The 24,809-nt window shown below is 37.3% G+C and overlaps 1 protein-coding gene across 8 annotated transcripts in view; it reads left to right on the forward strand.

Moving 5' to 3' along the window:
- Positions 1 to 24,809, forward strand: part of SLC4A7 (solute carrier family 4 member 7) — a 160,772-nt gene that overhangs the window by 122,626 nt on the left and 13,337 nt on the right. For 5 of the 8 annotated variants that reach the window (XM_073333411.2, XM_073333420.2, XM_073333418.2 and 2 more), the window contains 14 exons: positions 581 to 696; positions 1,479 to 1,538; positions 2,185 to 2,342; positions 3,853 to 3,940; positions 7,262 to 7,408; positions 8,758 to 8,861; positions 10,551 to 10,725; positions 13,314 to 13,447; positions 14,760 to 15,005; positions 16,650 to 16,755; positions 17,792 to 17,953; positions 19,685 to 19,798; positions 21,266 to 21,427; positions 21,750 to 22,001. In XM_073333411.2, the coding sequence (XP_073189512.1) occupies positions 581 to 696; positions 1,479 to 1,538; positions 2,185 to 2,342; positions 3,853 to 3,940; positions 7,262 to 7,408; positions 8,758 to 8,861; positions 10,551 to 10,725; positions 13,314 to 13,447; positions 14,760 to 15,005; positions 16,650 to 16,755; positions 17,792 to 17,953; positions 19,685 to 19,798; positions 21,266 to 21,427; positions 21,750 to 22,001 (2,024 nt within the window). Of the gene's footprint in view, positions 1 to 580; positions 697 to 1,478; positions 1,539 to 2,184; positions 2,343 to 3,852; positions 3,941 to 7,261; positions 7,409 to 8,757; positions 8,862 to 10,550; positions 10,726 to 13,313; positions 13,448 to 14,759; positions 15,006 to 16,649; positions 16,756 to 17,791; positions 17,954 to 19,684; positions 19,799 to 21,265; positions 21,428 to 21,749; positions 22,002 to 24,809 lie in introns of those variants that run through there. The other 3 variants (XM_073333416.2, XM_073333421.2, XM_073333422.2) reach the window with 2 other exon arrangements.

Genomic DNA, 24,809 nt, shown 5'->3' on the forward strand with positions numbered 1-24,809 from the left:
ACTGCTTCAAACCAAGTTAAGCTTCACTGATGTGTATGATCATTTACATAAGTTTACCCAGAGAGTTGCACTAGTTTGGCTGACCGCTAGTGTCTTAACCCTGATATGGTCAAAACCTGAGTCTCATTTTTTTAAGTCAAATATCAACTTCTGATAATGCACTAAAGTGTGTGGTGGGTGTGTGTTTGTTTTTTTGTTTTTGTTTTAATTCAGATGTATGAGTGTGGAACCTTTGTCATGTAGGTTCTGTCCACAAAGCACTGGTGGTGAGGATTAAAATTTTTACATTTGTCCTCTTCCCCCAAAAGTCACTCTTGTTTTCTTTTCTTGACTGTTTTGCAAATGGCCACCATTTAGGCAACAGCTGTTTTTAACTATTTTAAACAAACTTTAATTGTTTTCCAAAATAAAATAACTTGTTTATGTTGAATTTGAGGTACTAATATGGGGCACTTTTGTTTATTAACTTGCACATTCGCTTTTAGCAAGCTGCCACATTGAGTTCTTGCATAGTGTGTGTCTTGGTTGGTCCATTTTCTGTGAACTCCATTTTCAAAGTGTGTATTTTGTTTAAATCTAGGGCTTCTAGCATCTCCACAGTCAGCACCTGGAAATCTGGATGCTGGAAAAAGTGGAGATGTTAAAGGTAATGGAACAGGAGGAAGCAGAGAAAATAGCACTGTTGATTTCAGTAAGGTAAATGACATTACATATTTTCTCAATGATTAGTAAGTAGGGCTATGTAACAGTATGGTAGCCAAACTGGTTGCTATTTCTACCTTAATTTGGGTTAACTACAGCAGTATCAGAATCCAGTATAGATTAAAATTAATTAGCCATTAAATGTTTTGGCTACTTTTGCAGTACATCTGGGCTTACTATTGTTAGATAATTTTGCCACTTCACATGTGCAGTATTTCATGTAACTTGACATAAGAAGCCACTGTACTTGCTGATTGAGCAATACATAATATTTTCAGGTCTGATACACTGCAAAAGTTTTTACAAAACATGAGTGTTATGGGTGTTTTTGCATATAAAGTGGCTTAAATTTTTCAATTTCTGTTTTTCTTACTTTAGAGACTTAAGGCCCCTTTTCAGAAAAGGGCTTTTATGCATTGTTCTGTAAAAGCCATGGAAATCTTAAGGATAAAGAGCATCAGTTGTGTTACTTCTGGAAGTAAACCTTGTGTACTTCTGTTAACCTCTCCCATCTTTTGTAACTTAAATGTTTTGGGTTATAAGAATCACTATGGATTCTTACTATAAAATTCACCTGTTCAGTCTAATCTGTACAGTAAAAGATAGTTATAAACTGTTTGCAAAATTAAATTTAATAATTGTGCTGAAGCAAAGCTAATTTACATAGTAGTTCTCATCTGATCATGGCAGGTGCCATTTATTCCTACTCTGTCACAGTTTTTACATTTTTGCTTGGCCTGTCCTTCTGTACACCTGCCTTGTCTCCTGTTGGGCAGGAGTCAGCCTCCTGGCACTGTAGTTGTGGCACACTTGGTGTGGGACTCAAGAGGCCAGCTGTAAGTTTTCTAGATAACAACGTAACTAGTGTTAGTTTCTTGTGCCTTTTGTGTATCTGTTTGTAAACTAAAGAGTCAATGTGCTGTACAGTTTTGTAATGTTCCTCTGTAATTATATGCAGAAATGTAAGTTTCTTTAGTCTATTTCAGCTGTTTGTTTTTTGTGGATGATAATTATATTAAAGCTATTAATTCCTTTAAAAATATTTAAAATACCATTTATAAAATGTAAAATAACTACATTCTGGAAACTACATATAATTACATGAACTCTCCTTAGTTATTGTTTTGTCTATTTGATGTCAAGTAATGTCACCTACCATAGAGAAAATATTTCTGTCCTGAGAAGTTACTGTGAAAAAGTGATTATGTAGCTGAAAGTTTTTAGAATATAATAAATAATAGTAGTTCTAACTTGTAACAATAAAAACAATATACTAATAAAATACCGCTGACAGACATATTTTATACACATCATATGCTTGTCTTTTCTGTTCCTGTACATGTGAAATATTTCTTTTGCATTTATATTGTTTTCATCAAAACAAGAGTTGATCAATACTCTTTTTAGTTTTTAAAAATTATTTGTAGAATTATCAATAAGAATTGTAAAGAAATAAGCAATTGTTTAATCTCTATATTATAGGTTGATATGAACTTCATGAGGAAAATTCCCACAGGAGCGGAAGCATCAAACGTGTTGGTGGGAGAAGTAGATTTTTTGGAAAGACCAATTATTGCTTTTGTGAGACTGTCCCCTGCTGTGCTTCTCTCAGGTCTCACAGAGGTTCCTGTTCCTACACGGTAAAGAAATCCTTGAATAACATGCATTTACTCACACAATGAAGTAACAGCACTTCAGTGTTAAAGCAGAGCATAGATCAGAGTTTAGATTGTGAACTCATTGGGACAGGAACTGTCTTTCTGTCTTAAATCTCTGACTTGCACGGCAAGCAATTGTTGCAGTTTTGTGTAATGAGGGACATCTAAACCTCCTCCCAAAACTTGAAAAAATGATGATATTTTGACGATATCTTTAGAACTATTTACGAAGTTTGAAACTGACAATACAGGTGGGTGTGGGAAGGGTGGATCTCAGAGCTGCTGGTCCTCTTCTTACACCATTTTAACTGTGTGACTAAGAAGACTTACACCCAATGTTAACATGACAATGGACGTAGTCCATTGAGTCTTGAAGTATGAGTACTCTGTGTAGAGTGCGGTATTGTGAAAACACAGCTAGAGTGTGGAAAACTTATTTGCTTGTGTGATCTCTAGAGTGTATATTCTAATGTGTCTTTACTTGTGAATACGGATGTTAGTTTTTGCAAATCTGTTGCCAAAATGAAATACATTTACACCTTTCTTTTTCTAGTGGCTAGGAAATGCAAAGTGAAGGATGGGTATAATCCTTCTCTTCTCCAGTCCCTACCAATGGTATGGCTTTAAGGGAAAAATTTTCAGTACTTTGGTGTTTATCACTGAGGATGAAATTCAGCTCCACTGGCACAGGAAGTGTGTGTTGGATCTACCTGTATTAGTATTTTGAGGTCCGCCAGGGGAGGGCAGGTTACTATTTTTGTTGTAATAGGATGTGTCTGCTGGGACTTAATGTTGAAAGCAGTTTGATAAATTGCAAATTAAATACATTTGGTAGACAAAAATGTGACTAATCTGATGTTGGGATTATGTGAAATGGTTTTCATGATAATTTTTTATGAACTAATTTATACAGCACACTGCCAGACACAATAGAACTAAATCGTTTGATGCATGTTTTCATCAGATTCATTTAGAGCTGCCATCAGAAAAAAAATATGTGCATTGGGTTATTGTTGGAGAAGGGTAAAACCTGTGAATGTTTGGTTTAGTTTTTATATCTAAAATGCAATTGCAGTTTCTTCAAAGAACTTGTCTGGAAATTTTCTTACAAGGACAGCATGGAAAATTGAACTTAATGGTTTTCAATATAATTATTGCATAATAGTATTGGCCTACTAATCTTTGCAATATGATTCTAACTGAATTACCTGGTTTTGAAAATTCTTTTTAAAAAATGGCAACACTGCTTTAATTTTTCACAGGAAATAGTTCCAAAATTACAGTAATTTAAATCTTTGTGTTCTATTTGTGTAGCTAAAACATCATCCATTTTATCAGTACCAAAATTATGAGCCTACAAATTATGAATTCTAATATATGATTTGAACAAGTAGCCTCAGATTTGGTTTGAGCAGCTGGCTTTTTACAAAAGGCTTAAGCTGAAATAACTCAGCTCTCCTGGTCTCCTCTCCTGTCTTAATTTTTCCTACAGGTTCTTGTTTCTGTTACTGGGTCCAGCTGGCAAGGCACCACAATACCATGAAATCGGAAGATCAATAGCAACGCTTATGACTGATGATGCAAGTAGTATATATTTACAATCCATTGAAAGCAAACCTGAGTGTTGAATAAAAATTTGCATTGCAGAAGTCTAAAATCATGTTCTCACAGACTGTGCTTAATGAACTCTTTACAACCTATAATTCACAGATACATGGCACAACCAAACTAACTTTATATAAAGAACAATGAAGACACAATCCACAGAAACAAGGAATGGATGTATAATAGCAATTTAAATTTATTCCTTGCCTTTCTTGTACAACGATTCCAAAAGTACTTGCGAAAAGATATACAAGCTATATATATATCTTTAACCTACCTCTTAAATACAGCCACTTTTGCCATGAAAGATGGCAACTATTAAATAATACATTGTAATGTGACACAGTAGTACAGGACAGAAAATTAAGAATGTTGTATAAAACTCAAACACCGAATGGGTATTTTTAGATGGGCAGAATATAATGGCCAAAGTTGAAATTTTGCCAGACACTTGAATTAATACTTCTAGTCTTCTGTGCAGTGCTGTGAGGTCTTTAAAGAGAACTGGGGATCAGGATCTCATTTATTTTTCATTCAAAAGAAGACACCTCCCACAGCATATTTGGATATTGTTTCAATACTGAATTCTCACTACTATTAGAGTAAGTTAACTGAAATGTTAGCATCTCTTTGGGTAACAGCAATTTTAACTTTTGAATTTTAATCCAGAAATATTTCTAAAGTTAAGGTATTTAATTAGGGCTTCTGGTTTTAGGTGTGTATTTTTAGGAACATAAAGGCTTATTGGGAATAAAAATTGACTTGATCGGTGTTTAGCAAAGGAATTATATAAAACATTTAATAATATAGAATATTTAAAAATTCCAGAATTATATAATTTCTTTCTCCCTCTGAAGACCTGCATTTCTAGGGATTAACTTCCAGTACATACGGCAGCTCTTTAGGAACTGCCTCTGCAAACAATTTCTAATACTGACTAAACTTACCATTTTTAATGGGTAAAACTCCACCAAAGGAAAAGTGTGATTAGGTTTTTTTAAATTAAGCCGTATTGGTTTAACTTGAAACCAGAAACCCCAAGTTAAAATAGTCACTCACTGGTTTGTGAAACTGAATATAGTCTGAGATTCTTTTGCAAAAGCAAAAGTTCCATTAACCTTAAAGAGAGGGTGATTTGGCTCTGTACTTTCTACTTTTGTAAGACGCCACCCAGAATACATGAAATTTAAGGATATATATATATAGTGGATGAATATAAAGTTCCTGATTTAATCAGTATGTATATTTTGACATTGAGTTAGTTTTAAATAGCTTGAATGTATTAATTCAGGGGTGGCATACACAACTGACTGTGGTGCATTGAACTGTTACTGAATCAGAGTTCAGTAGTTGTAAATCTAATTCATTTATTGAATGTTGTGAGGATGAGGTATTTTAATATTTACAAACATTTAATGAATTAATCCTCACAATATCCCGGTGACGTCTAAAATGTATAATCCCTATTTTGTACATAGGGAAACTGTTTGAAAGGGGATCTGGACCCACACCATGAGTCAGTGGCAGAGCAGGGACTAAACTAAGGAGGTTCTGATTCTCCATGGAGAGATCTGACTGTGCAGTAAAATGCTGAGAGAAATGCAAAAAGTAATCAGCACAACTATTGTTTTGTATTGTATGAGAGGAAAGTGATCAGGAACAGTCAGCATGGATTCACCAAGGGAAGGTCATACCTGACTAATCTAATCGCCTTCTATGATGAGATTACTGGTTCTGTGGATGAAGGGAAAGCAGTGGATGTATTGTATCTTGACTTTAGCAAAGCTTTTGACACGGTCTCCCACAGTATTCTTGTCAGCAAGTTAAGGAAGTATGGGCTGGATGAATGCACTGTAAGGTGGGTAGAAAGTTGGCTAGATTGTCGGGCTCAACGGGTAGTGATCAATGGCTCCATGTCTAGTTGGCAGCCGGTGTCAAGTGGAGTGCCCCAAGGGTCGGTCCTGGGGCCGGTTTTGTTCAATATCTTCATAAATGATCTGGAGGATGGTGTGGATTGCACTCTCAGCAAATTTGCGGATGATACTAAACTGGGAGGAGTGGTAGATACGCTGGAGGGCAGGGATAGGATACAGAGGGACCTAGACAAATTGGAGGATTGGGCCAAAAGAAATCTGATGAGGTTCAATAAGGATAAGTGCAGGGTCCTGCACTTAGGACGGAAGAACCCAATGCACCGCTACAGACTAGGGACCGAATGGCTAGGCAGCAGTTCTGCGGAAAAAGACCTAGGGGTGACAGTGAACGAGAAGCTGGATATGAGTCAGCAGTGTGCCCTTGTTGCCAAGACGGCCAATGGCATTTTGGGATGTATAAGTAGGGGCATAGCAAGCAGATCGAGGGACGTGATCGTCCCCCTCTATTCGACATTGGTGAGGCCTCATCTGGAGTACTGTGTCCAGTTTTGGGCCCCACACTACAAGAAGGATGTGGATAAATTGGAGAGAGTCCAGCGAAGGGCAACAAAAATGATTAGGGGTCTGGAACACATGAGTTATGAGGAGAGGCTGAGGGAACTGGGATTGTTTAGTCTGCAGAAGAGAAGAATGAGGGGGGATTTGATAGCTGCTTTCAACTACCTGAGAGGTAGTTCCAGAGAGGATGGTTCTAGACTATTCTCAGTGGTGGAAGAGAGGACAGGACAAGGAGTAATGGTCTCAAGTTGCAGTGGGGAGGTTTAGGTTGGATATTAGGAAAAACTTTTTTACTAGGAGGGTGGTGAAACACTGGAATGCGTTGCCTAGGGAGGTGGTGGAATCTCCTTCCTTAGAAGTTTTTAAGGTCAGGCTTGACAAAGCCGTGGCTGGGATGATTTAATTGGGTATGGGTCCTGCTTTTGAGCAGGGGGTTGGACTAGATGACCTCCTGAGGTCCCTTCCAACCCTGATATTCTATTCTATGATTCTATTGTAAAGAAAAGATGGATTTTTCGAAGTATTGATTGTTATAAACAAGACTGTATATTATTTAGTCAAGAACACTTCAAAAATATTTGGAACCACAGTTACATATATATATGCACAAGATTATGAATGGAAGCACTTGTGCACATATATGAAAGAATTTGCATGTGCAAAACCCACCAACAACACACACAGTTGTTAATATTTGAAAAAGGCTTATACAAACCTGTTTACATGCAAAATTGCAAGTGCACAAGTAAAAGCCGAGTTGAGACCCATGGAAGATTTGCCTATGACTTTTTTACTCAAGTGTCCCTCTAAGGGGTTGCTCTTACCCAGCATTCATTTGTGTGTGTATTTTTTTTCCCAATAAAGGTTTTCCACGATGTTGCTTATAAAGCTAAAGACCGTAATGATCTGTTATCAGGAATTGATGAATTTTTAGACCAAGTGACTGTCCTGCCTCCAGGAGAGTGGGATCCATCTATACGCATTGAGCCACCAAAAAGTGTTCCTTCCCAGGTAAGACCTTTTACAGTATTGTGGTCTGTGATATGTTTCTAAAATACATTTCCAAATGCAATGCAAAACTTATAATAATAATTAACATTTATTAGAGCAGCAGTACCCTCCTTCCCCTTTCAATTTGGGAGAAAGATTAGAACCTCTGTAAAATAACACTAGCTATATTACGTTAACTTGTTTATCTCCTCTCCTCTGTTTTTGCTTGAAATCAATCTTATTAATTTCTCTAATCTTGAATACTCTGAAATTGTATTTTGGTATTTTTATAATAAAAAGTTCTGTTATGTGAATCTAATGATTATAAACTAGACTATTGCAGTTTTTCCAAAGGAAAATGGAAACAAAAATTAAATACAAATTTAGGTAGGGAAAATCTGGGTTAGAAAATGAAAACACTGTAAATTATATGTGAAAAATAAAAATGGATAATATTAATGCATTCTGCTATTTTTGGAATGAGAATCTGAATCCCAAACATGGTCTTCTGCTTGTTGCTCTAAAGAGTGTTTTGTGCTGCTATTATGCTGCACCCCACAGGCGTGTTAGGGTGGGAAATTGTGCTCTAAAGAAAACCTGATTAGTTCTCATAGTTGAGGGAAATTGCTGCAGCAAGGGTCTGGTACAGTGAGGGACAGGGGCTCCCCTTTTGGGGGGCTGGTCATATACTCTGTCAGGTAGTAACAATCTTGGAGAGGTTTAAAGAGAAGACAAAATTTAAAAGGGGGAAATGTAGCTTGTTTATCAAGAAATGTGAAGTTAAAACCTTGGGCTCCTTACAGCCTGGGCTTTGGTTTCCAAAGAAAGTAGGTGAGTTGATGTTGTGGGATATGAGTTAGACAAAGGAAGCCTGTGGTATTTGTGTGCTGTTGGTGGACCTTGCTGAGTACAAGGAGCAAAGTTTTTACATGTCCATATAAAAAGCAAAGCTGTCTGCATAATGAGGTGGAGTGTGTGCATTTGTGTTTACATTACCATGTGTATGCACACATGATATAGCATATATGTAATCAGTATATAATACATACATAATTTTTAGATATAACTATTATACCTGAATCGTGTGTATCTTGCCATTAAAATGTATTGTTAATTGAGCTATGAATTCACTCCTCAGAAGTCATGTGTATTCAAAGTGTATTCATAGATACTGTTGCCTTTTGGGAACTTTATTTACAAGTATCATCCATATCATGTTGTACATTTGTATTGTAAATATTTATCAAATACCTTGTATTAAAATATTTTATTTTGGAAGTATTGGGTCTTTGCAAACTTTTCCTGATCAGAGGCTTATTAATAAAAGGTGACCCTAAAGTAAAATGTTTTAATGTACTTTCCTTACCTAGGAGAAAAGGAAGATACCTAAATTTCCAAATGGATCTACTTCTACAGGAGAGATTCTCAAACAGGAGAGCCATCATGCTGGACCTGAGCTACGGAGGACTGGAAGGTGGGTTTGCTTACCTAAATACTAGTTATCACAAAGAAATACAAGCAATAAATCATTAATACTGATTACCATTTTGTAGAATGATACATTTAAATCTTTTAAATTCATGGTAAAACACATCCTTTTTCCTTTTCAAGTGATTGGTTCTGGCCTATGATTGTTGTCCTCCTTAAAACATTATCAACCCTGTGGCAATGTTCCTCAACACACTTGTGAAGGATTTCATAGTATGAGGATGCCTCCTTTAACTGACTAAATTTTCAAAATACATTTTTAATTTTTAAACTATTATAAAGCATGCATTTATCATGAGTGTAGCAGCAACTTGGAAATTGTCTATATTGGGCTAGATATTTAAAATATTGCATAGGTACAAATCAATGTCTAAACTATTTTCTAGACCCCACAGAAGAAACTTTAAAAGAAGAGGTCAGTATTATATGCAGCATCATATAACAAGATTCATACCAATGGAATATGGACAAAGTAGTGATTTTTAGACCTGCAAAAAATTCAAAGAAAATTCTTGTAGATGAGTTGCATTTCTTGTCTGGAAATTTTAGTAAACTCAAATCCTTGGCTAAAAAATTGGATTGCCTACAAATTAGAAAAACAACTGATAAGACTTAACCAATCTTAATCTTCACTAAAATTTTATTGCAGGTTTGGATCAGCTGGAAAAAAACTATAGAGGTTCAAGAGTTAATATCCTACAGGCAAATAAATTTTCAACAGCATGAATTTAGTGATACTTTTCCATAGAGAACCTGTCACCATATGAACTGACTTTGGTTTCAGCTCCAGTATTATGTCCTATACCAGGGGTGGGCAAAATATGGCTCGCGGGCTGTTTTAAGCCAGCCTGCGAGCTCCCGCTAGGGAACAGGGTCTGGGGCTTGCCCTGCTCCGGCGCTCCAGCCGGGGAGCAGGGTCGGGGGCCGCAGCACGTGGCTCCCCGGAAGCTGCAGCATGGCCCCACTCCGGCTCCAATGGCCCCCTCCAGTGCTCCAATGGGAGCTGCAGGGGCAGTGCCTGCAGATGGGGCAGCGTGCAGAGCCACCTGGCCGCGCCTCCACGTAGGAGCAGGAGAAGGGACATACCACTGCTTCCAGGAGCCACTTGAGGTAAGTGCCGCTGGGAGCCTGAACTCCTAATTTCTGGCCCCACCCCGGAACTAGCACCCCCAACCAGAGCCCTCATCCCCTCCCGTACCCCAAACCCAATTTTGTGAGCATTCATGACCTGCCGTACAATTTCTATTCCCAGATGTGGCCCTCAGGCCAAAAAATTTGCCCACCCCTGTCCTAAAAGCTGGATTTTAAATATCCTTTTTGTGCTTATTACGTGTTTTGATGACCACTTCGTTCAGATCTGGGCCTCTTAAAACATTGTTTGGGCAGAGTGATTTGCCAGGGTCTTTTCAGTGTCTAGCCCATTATATGCAAAATAGCTAAACAGCATTTTAAAATATATAGTTAAGTATAAACCACGTAACTTTTTTATACAATTAACTGGATTGGAATTGACTAAATTAGTTTACATTTTAATCTGTGTTGTATTTTAAATTGGATTATGAAATTGTTAACTTTGTGCTGGCAGTCGGCATTGGCAATCTTGTGTAGCCCATAGTTTTAAACTAGCTAGAATCCTTTAGTGTACAGTTTGACGAGTTTCATCTCACCTATTTAGGCTTTTTGGTGGTTTGATACTTGACATCAAAAGGAAAGCACCTTTTTTCTTGAGTGACTTCAAGGATGCATTAAGCCTGCAGTGCCTGGCCTCGATTCTTTTCCTATACTGTGCCTGTATGTCTCCTGTAATCACTTTTGGAGGGCTCCTGGGAGAAGCTACAGAAGGCAGAATAGTGAGTACAAAGAATGGTAGTGGCCAGGCTTTTAGATCTTCAGAGGCAAGTGACTGTGTGCATTTGTCTCATTTATTCATACTTTTATTTGAAGAGTTTATCCACAGCACTTGATTAGCCTGCCCCAAGGCAGACATTCCCCAAAAGGTAATTGCTGTGGAAAATGTGAACAGGAGAGGATGCACAGTTAAGGTAAAAATGTTTATCCTGCCTTACTGGGTGAATGGCTTCATGAATTGAAAAAGAGCTTTCATTGCCTTTTTGGAAAGGGACAATAGAATTGGCTCAAAAAATGTAAGCACTAAAGCTGCACCATCCCAGTAGGCCTACTTAGGATAAGTCAGAGGCTCAAGGTGGATAGCTAACCAAGCTTAATGGCCTTGAGTAGTAGGCCTGTGTGGATGATAATGCTGATGATGCATTGGCAGAGGAAGCAGAATTGTATATTTAAACCATGGACAAAATATAAATGTTTTTTCACTAATTGTGTACTACTTTATATTCTTAATAAGAGGAGATAACCAAGGTTTATAAACAGAAAATACTCTTCATTTTAAACCTTAACAAATTTGGCTATAGAGAAATATCTTTTTAATCTTGGTAATGCCATATTGGATAGTTTGCAGACTATAGCCATTTTAACTAAATTACTAACTAGGGCTTCGCAATTTTCTTAAAGGGGGAAATGGTCACATCCACTATTGTATAAAGTCAGTGTTTCAATGTGAATTAGCTAATGACTGTTAATTAAAATAATTTATTAAATGTATTTTCTATTTTTAATTTTGTTGTGAAAATGACTTTTTTTCTTTTAGGGAAAATATAAGGATGTATTTAAATTTTTCCTTAAAACATCTTAGGATTTTGATTATACAAAATACAAAAAAACTCCATACTGCTTTTCAGAGCACACCTTTAAACTTGAATTGTAGTACTTGTTTACACTTGTACTTATTTAACTGGACTTTATTTTTTGCAAAGAAGGCCTGTGACTTGAATATTTCCTTATTAACAGGAGAATTTTAACAAGCCGTTGGCTGGTACAAAATCTGCTTCCAGAAATAAATTACATTCTTGTACTGTGCCATAATTTTATTACTCCAGAGTTAGGAAGTATGTTTTCAGGCAGTTGGCATAAAAACATTAACGTGATTTGTACATGTACCTCTTATGCATAACTTTGAAAATGTGTTCCTTTTTAAGATTTGATTTTAAATACCTTCTTTTTTTTAGCTGTCTGGGACTATTTGCGGGCTTGTTCCTGCCTTCAGATACTTTGGTGTGCATCAATGAATATAATAAATTAGTTACTGTGCACGTATGTTGAAGCACAGTAGCTGACTTTGTAAGGTACAAAGTTTGTGTTCAAACCCCTCCCTCACATTCCCAGAGAATGTCACCTTCACAGTACTCCCTGTCCCTGCCACCATCCTGATTCAGAGCCCAAAGTTAATGCATTGATTGAACTAAAATACTAGTTTGAGGTTAACACTTGAACAACAGGCGAAATTAATACATCATCTTTTTATGTGTAGCATGCAAAACTCCTTTTATTGCCCCAATTCAGCAATTCACAGCCCAGGTTTAAGTGCCTTATTGAATTAGGGCTTAAATCATGTTTGCTTAGTTTTAGCTTTCTCGGGCATGAATAATTACAGAAGAGCATTTTTTTAAAAATTGCAAGTCAAGAATGTTCTTGTCAAACTCATGTCTTTTCATATTTTATTTTTTAACTGGCTTAGGTAATTTTTTAAAACTTAAACAGTGTTTTAGGTCCAAAGCTCTGCTTTTTCTCTCTTGTAGTGGTTTATAACATTTTATTTATTTATTTTAAGAGGAAAGTGTTTTAGTAAAGCATGTAATTCTAGGACAAAAACAAATAAATAGTTTACCCTAACAAAGAGAAATGCATTACCAGGTGGGATGCTGGCTTACTACTCCATCTTTTCATTGTCATGTATATGTAAACCATTATTGTTCAGGTTTCAGAGGAACAGCCGTGTTAGTCTGTATTCGCAAAAAGAAAAGGAGTACTTGTGGCACCTTAGAGACTAACCAATTTATTTGAGCATGAGCTTTCGTGAGCTACAAGTACTCCTTTTCATTATTGTTCAGTAACACCCATTCACATTTTTTCTTTTGTAATGCTTGGTTGCCTGGTGCAGGTTTGATACAGCACACTGTATCAAGTTTTCATACAGATATGCTGCAATATCTTCTTTCTTCCAGAGAAAGACAGTTTTTCTTTTTCTTTAACCACATTTGGTAGACCTTGTGTTTGTTAAAATTGTTGGTGTGTGCTTTCCTCCTTAGCCTTCAGAATTAATAACTTGTTCTTATGGGTATGGATAGCTTTACAGTTGTTCAAGAGTGAGGCATTCCAAATCTTTTGACCATGGTACTGTTATTTCAGTGCTGTGTTAAGTTACTTATGTGTATAAAGCATCAATATCAATATTGGTTTTACTGTTTTCATTCCTAACTTTATTTCTAAGATGGTGGTTTATAAAATCATAAGTGTGAAAACATGGTGATAAATGTTAACCATAAAGGCAATGTGTCACAGCAATTTTTTTCCCTCCAAACAGAGTGCAATAGAATCTCTCTTTGGAGCCTCATTAACTGGGATTGCCTATTCTCTGTTTGCTGGGCAACCTCTTACGATACTGGGGAGCACTGGACCAGTTCTAGTATTTGAAAAAATATTATTTAAATTCTGCAAGTAAGTAATATTTACATTGACTTGATACGTTTTCTGAACTTAAGGATAACTCAGACTTCCTGATAGATTTGTAATACTGAAAGTGGAAATCTGCAAGTCGGCATGGACTAAAACCCGACTTTACATTTTAGTTGGGCTGCATTTTAATTCTCAGATGCAAACCTGGTTTTGTGACTTTGTGTTGGGGTTGGATCAAAAGCCAGAAGATATCTGCCTTTCGCTCTGGTGACCATGATTTTGCAAGAATAGCCTGCAAGATCTTGGCAATGTCAAATGTCAGTTGAACCCTAGTCTTGATTTGGCCACAAATCTAAACCTTGTACCCTTGCCTTGAATTTTATCTAGATCCAGATACTGTTTCTATCCAATCTCTAGTTACAAATTTAAATAGATTAAATCTTGCTTTTGGAATTATAAATAATTTGATACATAATCTATATCAGACTTATAAATATAATGTTTTAAAACTACTTTTATGTTTAAAAATTGTAACAATCTTACACAGATGAAAGAAAAAAGGAGGATCAACATTTCCTTGTGGAAGTCTTTTATTGTGTTTTTTTTATATATTTCCTTGATGGTGTATCTGTATAAGTTATCATTCACTTTCAGCCATAGTGTTTGTCAGTATTCGTTTTCTCTTTGATCTTCTAGAATAGTTCAGATATGTGGATTGTGGTTCCTCCCAACCAGCAAATTAAGAAAGCATACTTAAGACTTTAGATCTTAGTCTTGACATTTAGCTGTTAAATTCCAGCATGTAGAGACCGCTGGCCCTAGCATGCTGCAGCTAGAGGAGAAAACAGGACTTGGAGTATATAAAGAAACTCTGTGCCACTTGGATGTGAGGCACTGGTTGATTTCAGCAAGGAAACCAGGATTCCAGTCCTGTGCCAGAAAAGGTCAGACAAAGCAAAGAATTACCACACCTTTCTGCCTAAACTGCAATAGTGACTTTGACCCTGACAGGGAACCCTGAGGCTGAAAAGGTAGACAGCCTTAAAGTATACCCCACACCCTTTAGGTGGAGAGTGGGTTCATACGCCCCCTACCTACGTAACTGCTCATTGGATCCCAGCACCCTCTCTCCATAGTAACAGCTCCAGCCCTCAGGATGAGGAAAGAAGTAGAGTCCCAGATGTTTCTGCCTCAAACAAAGGCTGCCCTCACGTCAGGATAAGCAAGGCACAAGAGAGTACAAGTACAGGGACAAAAATTTGTGCCTTACCTTTTTTTTTACAAGGTTGAATGGTTTACTGTTTCAGGTAGCCTTAAAATTTTACTGAACACCTGTATTTTCTTTTTCAAACAGGGACTATGGGCTTTCCTATCTTTCCCTGCGAACCAGCATTGGTCTGTGGACTTCATTTTTATGCATAGTATTAGTAGCAACTGACGCAAGCAGCCTTGTGTGTTACATCACTCGATTTACTGAGGAAGCTTTTGCAGCACTCATTTGCATCATATTTATCTATGAAGCATTGGAAAAGCTTTTTCATTTGGGAGAACTTTATGCCTTCAATATGCACAATGACCTGGATAAATTGACTTCATATTCGTAAGTGTCAGGTTTTTTACATTTTTTTACACCAGGATAATACTAATGGAACACCTTACAGTCCATTAGTAAAATTTCTGAATGTATAAATGGAAGTTTAAATGAACATATATAATAATATGCTTTCAAGAATTCTTTTTAAAAAAAAAAGCCTAATAATTTGAATGCTTGAATTTTTGCATCTTGAATGTTTTTATTACATAGTCATAAAATTGCAGCTTTGCATATAGATAGCCCAATGTCAGGTACATATAAGAGAAAGCATGGTAGGTATGGTATAAATTTCATATAATCTCTACTAAATGTTTAAACATGTTGGGCCAAGTCCTGCTGTGTTATACCAGTCTGAATAGTTACGCTGACGTAAATCTCCACTAGCTGAAGATCGGTTTGTTTTGCTATGTAAAATCAATTTGTTTTGCTGTACACCTGATATGGTGTAGTAATTCTTAAAACTTTAAAATAATATATGTACATATATGAGAAAAGAGTTTTGTCAACTGAAATAGTTAGTACTGTAAAAAGTTTTCAATAATGTAAATAATGATATAGACTAAATTTATACAATAAGGATGGAAATTTTGTACCTTCAGATTTTTTTTATTCACCTTCTATCTTTAGATGCAGTCACAAGATGTATATATTTTTTAGTTTTACTTGTTATGTTTGATTTTCAGGCTCGGGTTCATTGGAAAACCGTTTCTCTAAGCCTAGCAAATAGTTCAACTATCTTCTTGCCTGTCTCTGGTTATTTGAAATAACTTGTCTTTATTTCTCTGGCCACCCATTAAAACCCACAATAGCTACATGAGCAGGTTCTTTTGTGGAGTGCCAGTATCCCAAAATGCATTTCACTTGCAAACAAATTTGCTAATGTGAAGTGCAATTCAAGCATAAAATTCAGGTTCATAACCTCAGATTTTTTAATTCTGTTAAAGGGATGCTGTTAGCCTGAATGTTTTAAGATAATTTTCTGTTCAGATTGAGTGCCCTGTGATGTCTTACTTTTTTAAAAATTGTTTTGGGGTTTTTCTGCTCCCTACTTAATGTTTATAAGGATCTTTTCAACAATGGTGAAACTTAATAACTGAACAGGTTCAAAAGTGAAACTGACTCTACCCAAAGTCTGTCAAATGTACAGTATAAACCAGATAAGAAAAACAGTTGTTTTTTGTCAACTGTTCAGTTATATTCATTATAGTAGGCACCAAGTTCTAGAAATAAATGTGATTTCCCCCCCTCAAGTTTATGTCCCTTTTATAAGGAATTTTTTTTATAAGTACCTGCTACCTGTTTCTGGAGAGAGACCTTTGCTTTATGCAATTTTGAAAGAATTTAATGTGTTAGAATTTGAGAGGAAAATGTATGGAACACTTTTTCCTGGAACTCTTCAGAAAATATTTCTAATAGTTCTTTTTAATAAAGCCACTTTCTTATCTCATGTATTTCACTGCACATAATGAGGAGCCTTGTACTCTGTCATCTTTATGTAGTAGTTTGGGATCGAAGTTATTGTAGCCACTTTAACTTTTTACAAATGTAAATAGCTTAAAATTGCAACATTGTGTTAAGAGTTTAAAAGTTCAAAAGCAAACTGAAACTAGAATGAAAAGCTCTTTACTGATACTTAATTTTACTTTTCAGATGTGTGTGTTCTGAGCCTCAGAACCCTAGCAATGAAACTTTACAGATGTGGCTGAAGACCAATACATCTGTGGATACTGTAACATGGACTAACCTCACAGTTTCTGTGAGTAACTCAAAAATTAAAACATGGGGTTACTTATTTTTCATCTTGTTTCATCCCCCCAGTTGAATCTGGATCAGCTTCTTTAGAATTCTGTATATGCAGAACACTTTTAGAACACTAGGGGAGAATTGAAAAGATGAAAGAATATTTTCTCCCTTTTGAGTAGGTGGATGCCTTCTTTTTTGTGTTATGATCCATGCCAATAATTTTCAATTTCACAGTAAGGGCTTGATCTAAATCTTAAACATTTATCTATGCATGCTTCTGTATTTGACAGGTAGGGCCAAGTTCTTTCAGAGGCTTGGTGATTATTTTGATATTAATTGGTAATTGTTTTGCTGTATTAATATATTATCATAGAAACATTCATTTTTAATAAGATATGAGGCCTCAATTCAGCAAAAGATTTGTGTATGTGCTTAAAATTCATTGACTTCAGTGGACTTAAGTACATGTGTAAAGTTAAGCATGTACTTAAGTGCTTTGCTAAATTAGAGTCTGAAAATTGTATAAAGTACATTTGAGGATCATTTTTTGGTTCGGGAGTGAGGGAGATGTAAAGATAAGTCTTCAATTGTAATACTCTATGCTAGGACCAAAAGTAAATACAAGTGAAAAAAATTTTTTTAGGTATTATCCACAGTCCTAAACGGTAGTATCAGAATGTTTGTCTGGTTTTCTACTACGTAAGCAACAAACTCTGAAATTTCTCCCTTGATCCTCCCTAGACACCTTTGGTCTAGGATAGAAACAAAATTAACAATTTAAGATTTGCTTCCAAACTTCTCCAACTTTAGGAGCATATGCTGAGAGCATTTGATGCATGGTCCCTACCTCCCTTAAGTCTTGGGGTAATTAGTCTATGTAGAAAGCTTCAGTATAGACTTTGCGCTTTAAAAAATAAAAACTGATTGCCCTTTTCAGTGCAAATTTTTTGTTTTGGTGAGTTTAAGGGGGAGGCCTCAAGTTATAATGCTCCTTTGAATGACCTTTATTTTAAAGAGTGTAACTTGTTTTTTGTTGTTTTTGTTTGTAGGAATGCAAAAAGTTTCATGGTGTGTTTCTTGGATCAGCTTGCGGTCATCATGGCCCATATATTCCAGATGTTCTGTTTTGGTCCGTGATATTATTCTTTACAACATTTTTCCTCTCCTCTTTTCTCAAGCAGTTTAAGACCAAACGTTATTTCCCTACTAAGGTAATTAGGGTTCACTGCTATTTTGCTTTGAAATGACAGCCTTTCCTTCTTGCATACAATGATGTAATTCACTCCAGTTTTGCTTTTACTTAATGTGTTTCCAAAGGTTCAGAACACGGTATTGAGAATATTAGTTTGCTGCTATCATTCTCCCGGTGAGACAGAAATAAGTGATTGATTGATAATTGGCTGATAATGCTGTAAATTTAGGAGTTAAAACTAAAAATATAGACACTGAGACAGAGGTACTGGAAATGGTTAAAAGTTCTTGAAATTATGATAACTGAACTGTCATTTTCTTAAATTCTTTACTGTATTCACAAAAATGAGTAACTTAAACATTCACAGACCTAAGGAGGCCCCCAAATCCACATTGGGATATAGTCAGATCTCACAAAGTGATTAGACATCCACACGGTTTGTCACATCCATTGGCACAGGATGATGGGTTGATACCTAACCTGGGGGGAAAAAGTATATCGCCAAACACAAGAGTGTTGGGAGCAACATCCCTTCACTCAGCCTCTGTTAGGGGGCTGATCTAATCCTTGCTGCTTGGATCAAGTGCCAGAAGATAATTCCTTTTAGCCAAAAGAAAGTGGGGAAGATGCTTGTGAAATTTAAACCCATACCCACATATGCACATTAACTTTTACCAGTCCATCTTCCACACCTTGAAACTGTCCTACAGTATAACCCAAATTAGCTGAAGTATAAACATCCAGATCTCAGTAAAACTGTAAATTCTAAAGTGTGCTCTTGGAAATAAGAGTGACAGTGTAAAAACAAGATATTAGAAAGGAAGGGATGAGCAGCCAGCCAACTCCCAAGTGAGAGGAGATCCGTGAGATTAGTCAATAGCACTGTTGGCTGGCTGGTGCTACAGCTCTGTTATATGGGGAGGCGTCCTGTGGGGTAGCCTCTACAATGTTTTGCAAGTTGAAAAAGTCATCACTATTTGTGCAGGCATCTTGCAGAAAAGCATCATGGCTATTGTTTCATAGTGAAATCATACCTTATCATATATGGAATGCAGCTATACCAGGTATGTAGTGTTTAGGATGGGATTGGAAGTTTAAGCATAGAAATTAGACTCTGCAGCGTGGGGCATGGGTCACTTGCTGGAGGATTCTCTGCACCTTGAAGTCTTTAAACCACGATTTGAGGACTTCAGTAGCTCAGATGTAAGCTAGGGGTTTGTTACAGGAGTTGGTGGGTGAGATTCCGTGGTCTGTGTTGTGCAGGAGGTCAGACTAGACGATCATAATAGTCCCTTTTGACCTTTGTCTATGATTCTATGACTTTTGCTATGGGATGGCCATTGTATTTTATATTTTGAGGTAGAGGCACATGCATCTTGTTGGGCTGAGGGACCTGTTTTAATGGTCTGGTCCTTCTTTTAAGGCTAATGGAACCCAATCATTTCCAAAGGCCTTTAAAGGAATTTGTTTCCTCCAACAGATCACTTCTTCGAGGCTAGGATTTAAGATAATATTTTATCCTCCATTAATAGGGTGGGCAATAAGACAATAGGGTTATGGTCACAGGTCACTTTAATTTACAGATAAAGTATGACAGAAGATAGTGCCAGGAATTGTGGGCTAAATCTGATCTGTTCGATCATTTAAAAAATTGAACTAATTTAAAGTTGCAAAAATTATCCATTTTGACAGGCATTAAATATAGCAGTGAAAATAGCTTGTATTTTAAGATACCTTTTTTCCCTTCTAGGTGCGCTCTACAATCAGTGACTTCGCTGTATTTCTGACCATAGTGATCATGGTTCTGATTGACTGGCTTGTTGGAGTTCCTTCTGCTAAATTACATGTTCCTGAGAAATTTGAAGTAAGAAACAAAAACCTTGTCCATTTAAAAAGGTTTAAATGATCTGCAATTTCATGGATAGTTGAACAGTGGAAAAATGAAAAAATTGCTTTTAAATATGGAAAAAGAAATTGACTTTTTTTGTGTTTGCAAAGAAATACACTGTAATATGCGTGTTTTTTCCATGCTAATTTTTTTTCTGGATTGATATGTTTTTAATTTCTTGGCATTTTCTGTTCTGGGTCTAATTTTCATCTGATAAAGGAAGTTCCTGGAGATCCTTGCTATTCCATCTCACAGAGTAGCATGAACCCTTGTTCAGGAGAGCTGTGTAGAAGCCAAGGAAAATGGAAAGGATTATGTTTGTTTTGTCTTGCTAAATTTTTTTCACGTAAACCACACCCTCATATGACTTAATGTTATAATAATGCACACCTAGCAGCTAATTGCACCACTCCTTCAGTCCACCAACTAAATGCGTTTTAGGCATAAGCCCTTGGTAAGACCCTCGCCTACGCCAGTTTTGCTGAGGACGTAGCGCTAGTTATCAAATCAATGGATGAGCTACTTGTGGCACCTAAATCCGTGAAAGCTCAGCAGCAAAAGTTGGCCTGAAAATTAATTGGGGTAGAACCAAACCTCTTACAATTGGCAGTTTTGATCATCCTGCAGGCTTTAGCATCTTAAGTGGGTAATCACCCCAATTGAGATTGATGATGATTTCATCTAGGTCTGCTCTGTCGTTGATAACATTGGAAGCATCAAGAAACAACTTGACGCCCAAACTGCAAAAGCATAGTCAGTAAAGGGGCACCTGATCAAGAATGTTCTTCATAAACTCAATATGCTGATAAGTAGAGAGACAAACTGAGGATTTATAATGCTTTGGTGGCCAGTATTTTGACCTGTGGGATTGAAACATGACCTCTCGGTGTCAAAATTGAAAAGAAGTTGGATATCATTCAGATGAAGCATGTACAAAAGATTGAAACTCTCAAATGGACAAATTCAAGTTGAATGAAGAGATCCATTTTTCTAACTAAACATGTCCCACTACCTCAAACTGTCGCCCAACGCTCTAAAATGGTATGGTCATCTGCTCCGAAGCATACCAGCTTCTTTATGGGAAAAATCTTAGACTTTCCATAAATAAAGAAGGATCAAAAAGGCCCCCAGAAGACCTAAAACATGGCTGGTCAGCATCAACAGATGCCTGTCGCTCACATGCATCCTATCCTGTAACACCCAGACTCAGGACAGAACATGATGTTGGTGACCTCTATGCTGTCCAAGTGACAGCATGAGAACAAACATAACATAATCTAACTTCACTCCAAGACATTTTCATTAGTTTAAAAACTTGAATATGATTCTTTTAAAAGGCATTTTTAAAAAAAGTATTTAGTCTAAACTGAGTTTGACCTGTTTATTATAGCAGGCATTTACAGTTATAGACTTTCATTCCTATTACTCAAATTTGTTTTCCAGCCCACTCAAAAAGACAGGGGATGGCTCATAGATCCTCTTGGAGGTAATCCTTGGTGGACACTACTGGTAGCTGCTTTTCCTGCATTACTCTGTACCATTCTCATTTTCATGGACCAGCAAATCACAGCAGTAATCATAAACAGAAAGGAGCATAAGTTGAAGGTAATAGTTAGCTTTTTTTCATTTTTCGAATATATTCTGAACTCAATTGTAAGCATGTAAGACAACTTATTGCAAAAGAAACTTGTTCAGTGTTCTCTAAATAGGCTACATAACCGTAAATAGTGTAGGTCTTTGAAACATAAAACTAAATTGCAGCTACTTAAATGACCTGTTCATATCTAGTAACAAAACACATGGCTACTAGTGTGGTGAGCATTCTAGAAATCTATCTAGAGAATTTTTTTTAGTCATTTAGTGTATAAATCTTTTATGTACTGCAAATCTTTTTGCAGGTAACTCATTTCTTTACTTGACTTTACAGAAAGGCTGTGGCTATCATCTTGATCTGCTCATGGTTGGTGTTATGCTGGGGATATGTTCAATAATGGGCTTGCCTTGGTTTGTGGCTGCAACTGTCCTGTCTATAAGTCACGTCAATAGCCTAAAAGTAGAATCTGAATGCTCTGCCCCAGGAGAGCAACCTAAGTTCTTGGGAATCCGGGAGCAGCGCGTGACAGGGTTAATGATATTTGTTCTGATGGGCCTTTCTGTGTTCATGACCTCTGTTTTGAAGGTAAGAGATAATGGTTGTTCTAAAACATAGCATGTTTTATATTTTAATATCATTATTTACTATTGGATAATATAAGCAAGTTTAATATACGAATTAAAAGAAATCCACTTTCATTTTACAGTTGTCATTTTAGAGTTAATAGAAATGATGGCATAGATGAGAGTAAAAGACATCTGAGAAGATAGAGGTTATGATAAACACTCGTTCCTTATCTCAAATGCTTGATTACTTAAGACTCTTTTCTGACTAGTTATTTTACAGTTTTCCGGGCTCAGGGTTAACTTGTGGCAGGTCTGTACTCTAATGCATCTAAGGCAGAGGTGGGCAAACTACAGCCCATGGGCCACATCCGGCCCGTGGGACCGTCCTGCCTGGCCCCTGAACTCCTGGCCAGGGAGGCTAGACCCTCGCCCCTCCCCCGCTGTCCCCCTGCCCTGCAGTTATGCCACTGTGTGGGCAGCATGGCTTGCACCCGCCCACCTCCCAGGCTTTCCAATAAGCTTGTCCTGCTGCTGGCATGGTAAGGGGGCAGCGGTGTTGGATAAGGGGCAGGAGGTCCTGGGGGGCAGAGAGAGGGCGGTTGGATGGGAGGGGGTGGTCAGGAGACCGGGGAGAAGGGAGCGGGGGGGTTGGATAGGGGGTGGGGGTCCCGGGGGGACAGTTAGGGACAGGGGTCCCAGAAGGGAGCCGTCAGGGGACAAGGAGTGGGGGGGGGGGTTGGATGGGTCAGGGGTTCTGAGGGGGGCAGTCAGGGGGCGGGAAGTGGGAGGGGGCGGATAGGGGGCGGGGGCCAGGCTGTTTGCAGAGGCACAGCCTTCCCTACCCAGTCCTCCGTACTGTTTCGCAACCCCGATGTGGCCCTCAGGCCAAAAAGTTTGCCCACCCCTGAGCTAAGGGAGTGAAGGAAGAGGAAAGATACGATAGCTCTGTACACCTGCTTGAGTGGCAATAATATAGAATAGGAGAAAGATTAAATGTACACTTCTCAAGGAAATGATTCTATAAAAATGGCATTGTGGTATTTCATGTTTGTCTCAGTTACTTACATATACTGTGTTCTCACTATTCACACAATATTGTGTTTTGTCTATTTAGCAGTCTTGCAACTCACTTTGGTATTGGAGCATCAACCTCAATCCTCTCTGTTCTATGCATTGCTATGCATAATAAAGGTTCTGCAGGTTATATTAGGGCCTCAGTTCACATCTGCATTATCTCTAAATTATTCTTTCAGTGCTTACAGAGATAGAGATGGCCAGGAATTTTTCATTGAAACCAAAACTTTTCCCTGAAATCTATCAGTTTTGATGAAAATGCGAGCGAGAAAGAGACCTCCCCACAGACTAGGTAATAGCTTGGTGTATAGGAAACTTGCTTGGAATATGGGAGACCCTGAATCAGGCAGAGAAGGGACTTGAACCTGAGTCTCCCACATCCCAGGTGAGCTCCCTAACTACTGGTGTGTGTGAGGGCGTCTGTTTTTTTCCACAAATTTTTTTGAACATGTCAAAACCTCAACATTTTTCATGAAACAGAATTCTTGTTTTCTGACCAACCCTATTCATATGGCTTTAAAGTATTAGAGGTTGACCATGGGTGTTACAGTAAACAATGATCTTAAAGAAGAAGTTTTGATTAGATTGTAGGAAATATCCAAACAAAGCAATCTAATAATGGGAAAGCCACCAAGAGGTCACTAAGGCACTATCAATGGAAACATTCAAAAACTGATCCTCTAATACTCTTAACAGAGTATTGTAGAGAAGTAAAGATGCAGAAGATTGGTATCTGACCTATATTGTTTCTTTCACATTTCACAAATTCTAAACGTTTAATGCTTGATTTTTATGAAACTCAGTTGTTCAGTTTCCATGGAGCCAAAGGCAGCTGGAAACTAATAATGAATGTCTACTCCTTGTGCAATACTCCATCTAATTTTCTTTTTAATTTAAATGGCTATTGCCTTTCCCTTTTGCTTCCAACTACCCCCTCTCCCCGTTATGCTTGGCTGTAAGCTGTTGTGCTGTTGTTCAATATATTGATGAAAAGCACGTATTTTATTTCTTCGTACCTGATTAAATGTAGTTGTTGTTCAACCCCAATGAAATTTCTTAGTATGCCTATTTAATAGGAAAATGTCCTCACTGTGAGCCACCCCACCATATGTAATGAACATGGCTTGGGCACGGTTCATGATTCTGTCTCTCTGTCAAGTTTCAGTAAAGGCCTGTGTTCAAGATTAGTTGTAAGATGCACATGTATATCCTGGTTGTCTTCAAAGCATTTAGAACTTTTCAGTATAGTCAACTGGAAGGGAAAGTCAACCTTGACCTATATCCTATAAAATACTCTTCATTAGAATATATGGGTTATAAAGACCTGATCCAAGGCCCATTAAGTCAATGGAAAGATTCCCATTGACTTTTGTAAGCTTTAAAGCAATCCTTTATCAGAGCAAAATATGGCGTTGCAGAATTTGAGGAATGGATAGTTCAGGAGATTTTAGAGACCTTTCATTTCACTTGTGTTAGCTGGATTAGTGACCGAAAAGCAAATATCATATGATAGCATATTATGTGAAATAAACTGGTGGTCTCAATCCATTTCTTAGCAGATGGCTGTCTGTATTATATAAACCAAATTATTTGGTACTAACTGGCACTCAGGTTGCAGTGTCAGACAGGCCAAGGATTGATTGGACATGCAGACTTTTCTTAATCCTAGAGGCAGTCCCTTTCGAACATGGTTGAAGCACAGTGGCAAAACTGCCCTCTTCCTTGTTGCTGCCATGTTCTGTATTTATTCTCT

The sequence above is a fragment of the Lepidochelys kempii genome, chromosome 2, assembly GCF_965140285.1.
Source record: "Lepidochelys kempii isolate rLepKem1 chromosome 2, rLepKem1.hap1, whole genome shotgun sequence".
In the NCBI taxonomy this organism is placed as follows: domain Eukaryota; kingdom Metazoa; phylum Chordata; order Testudines; family Cheloniidae; genus Lepidochelys; species Lepidochelys kempii.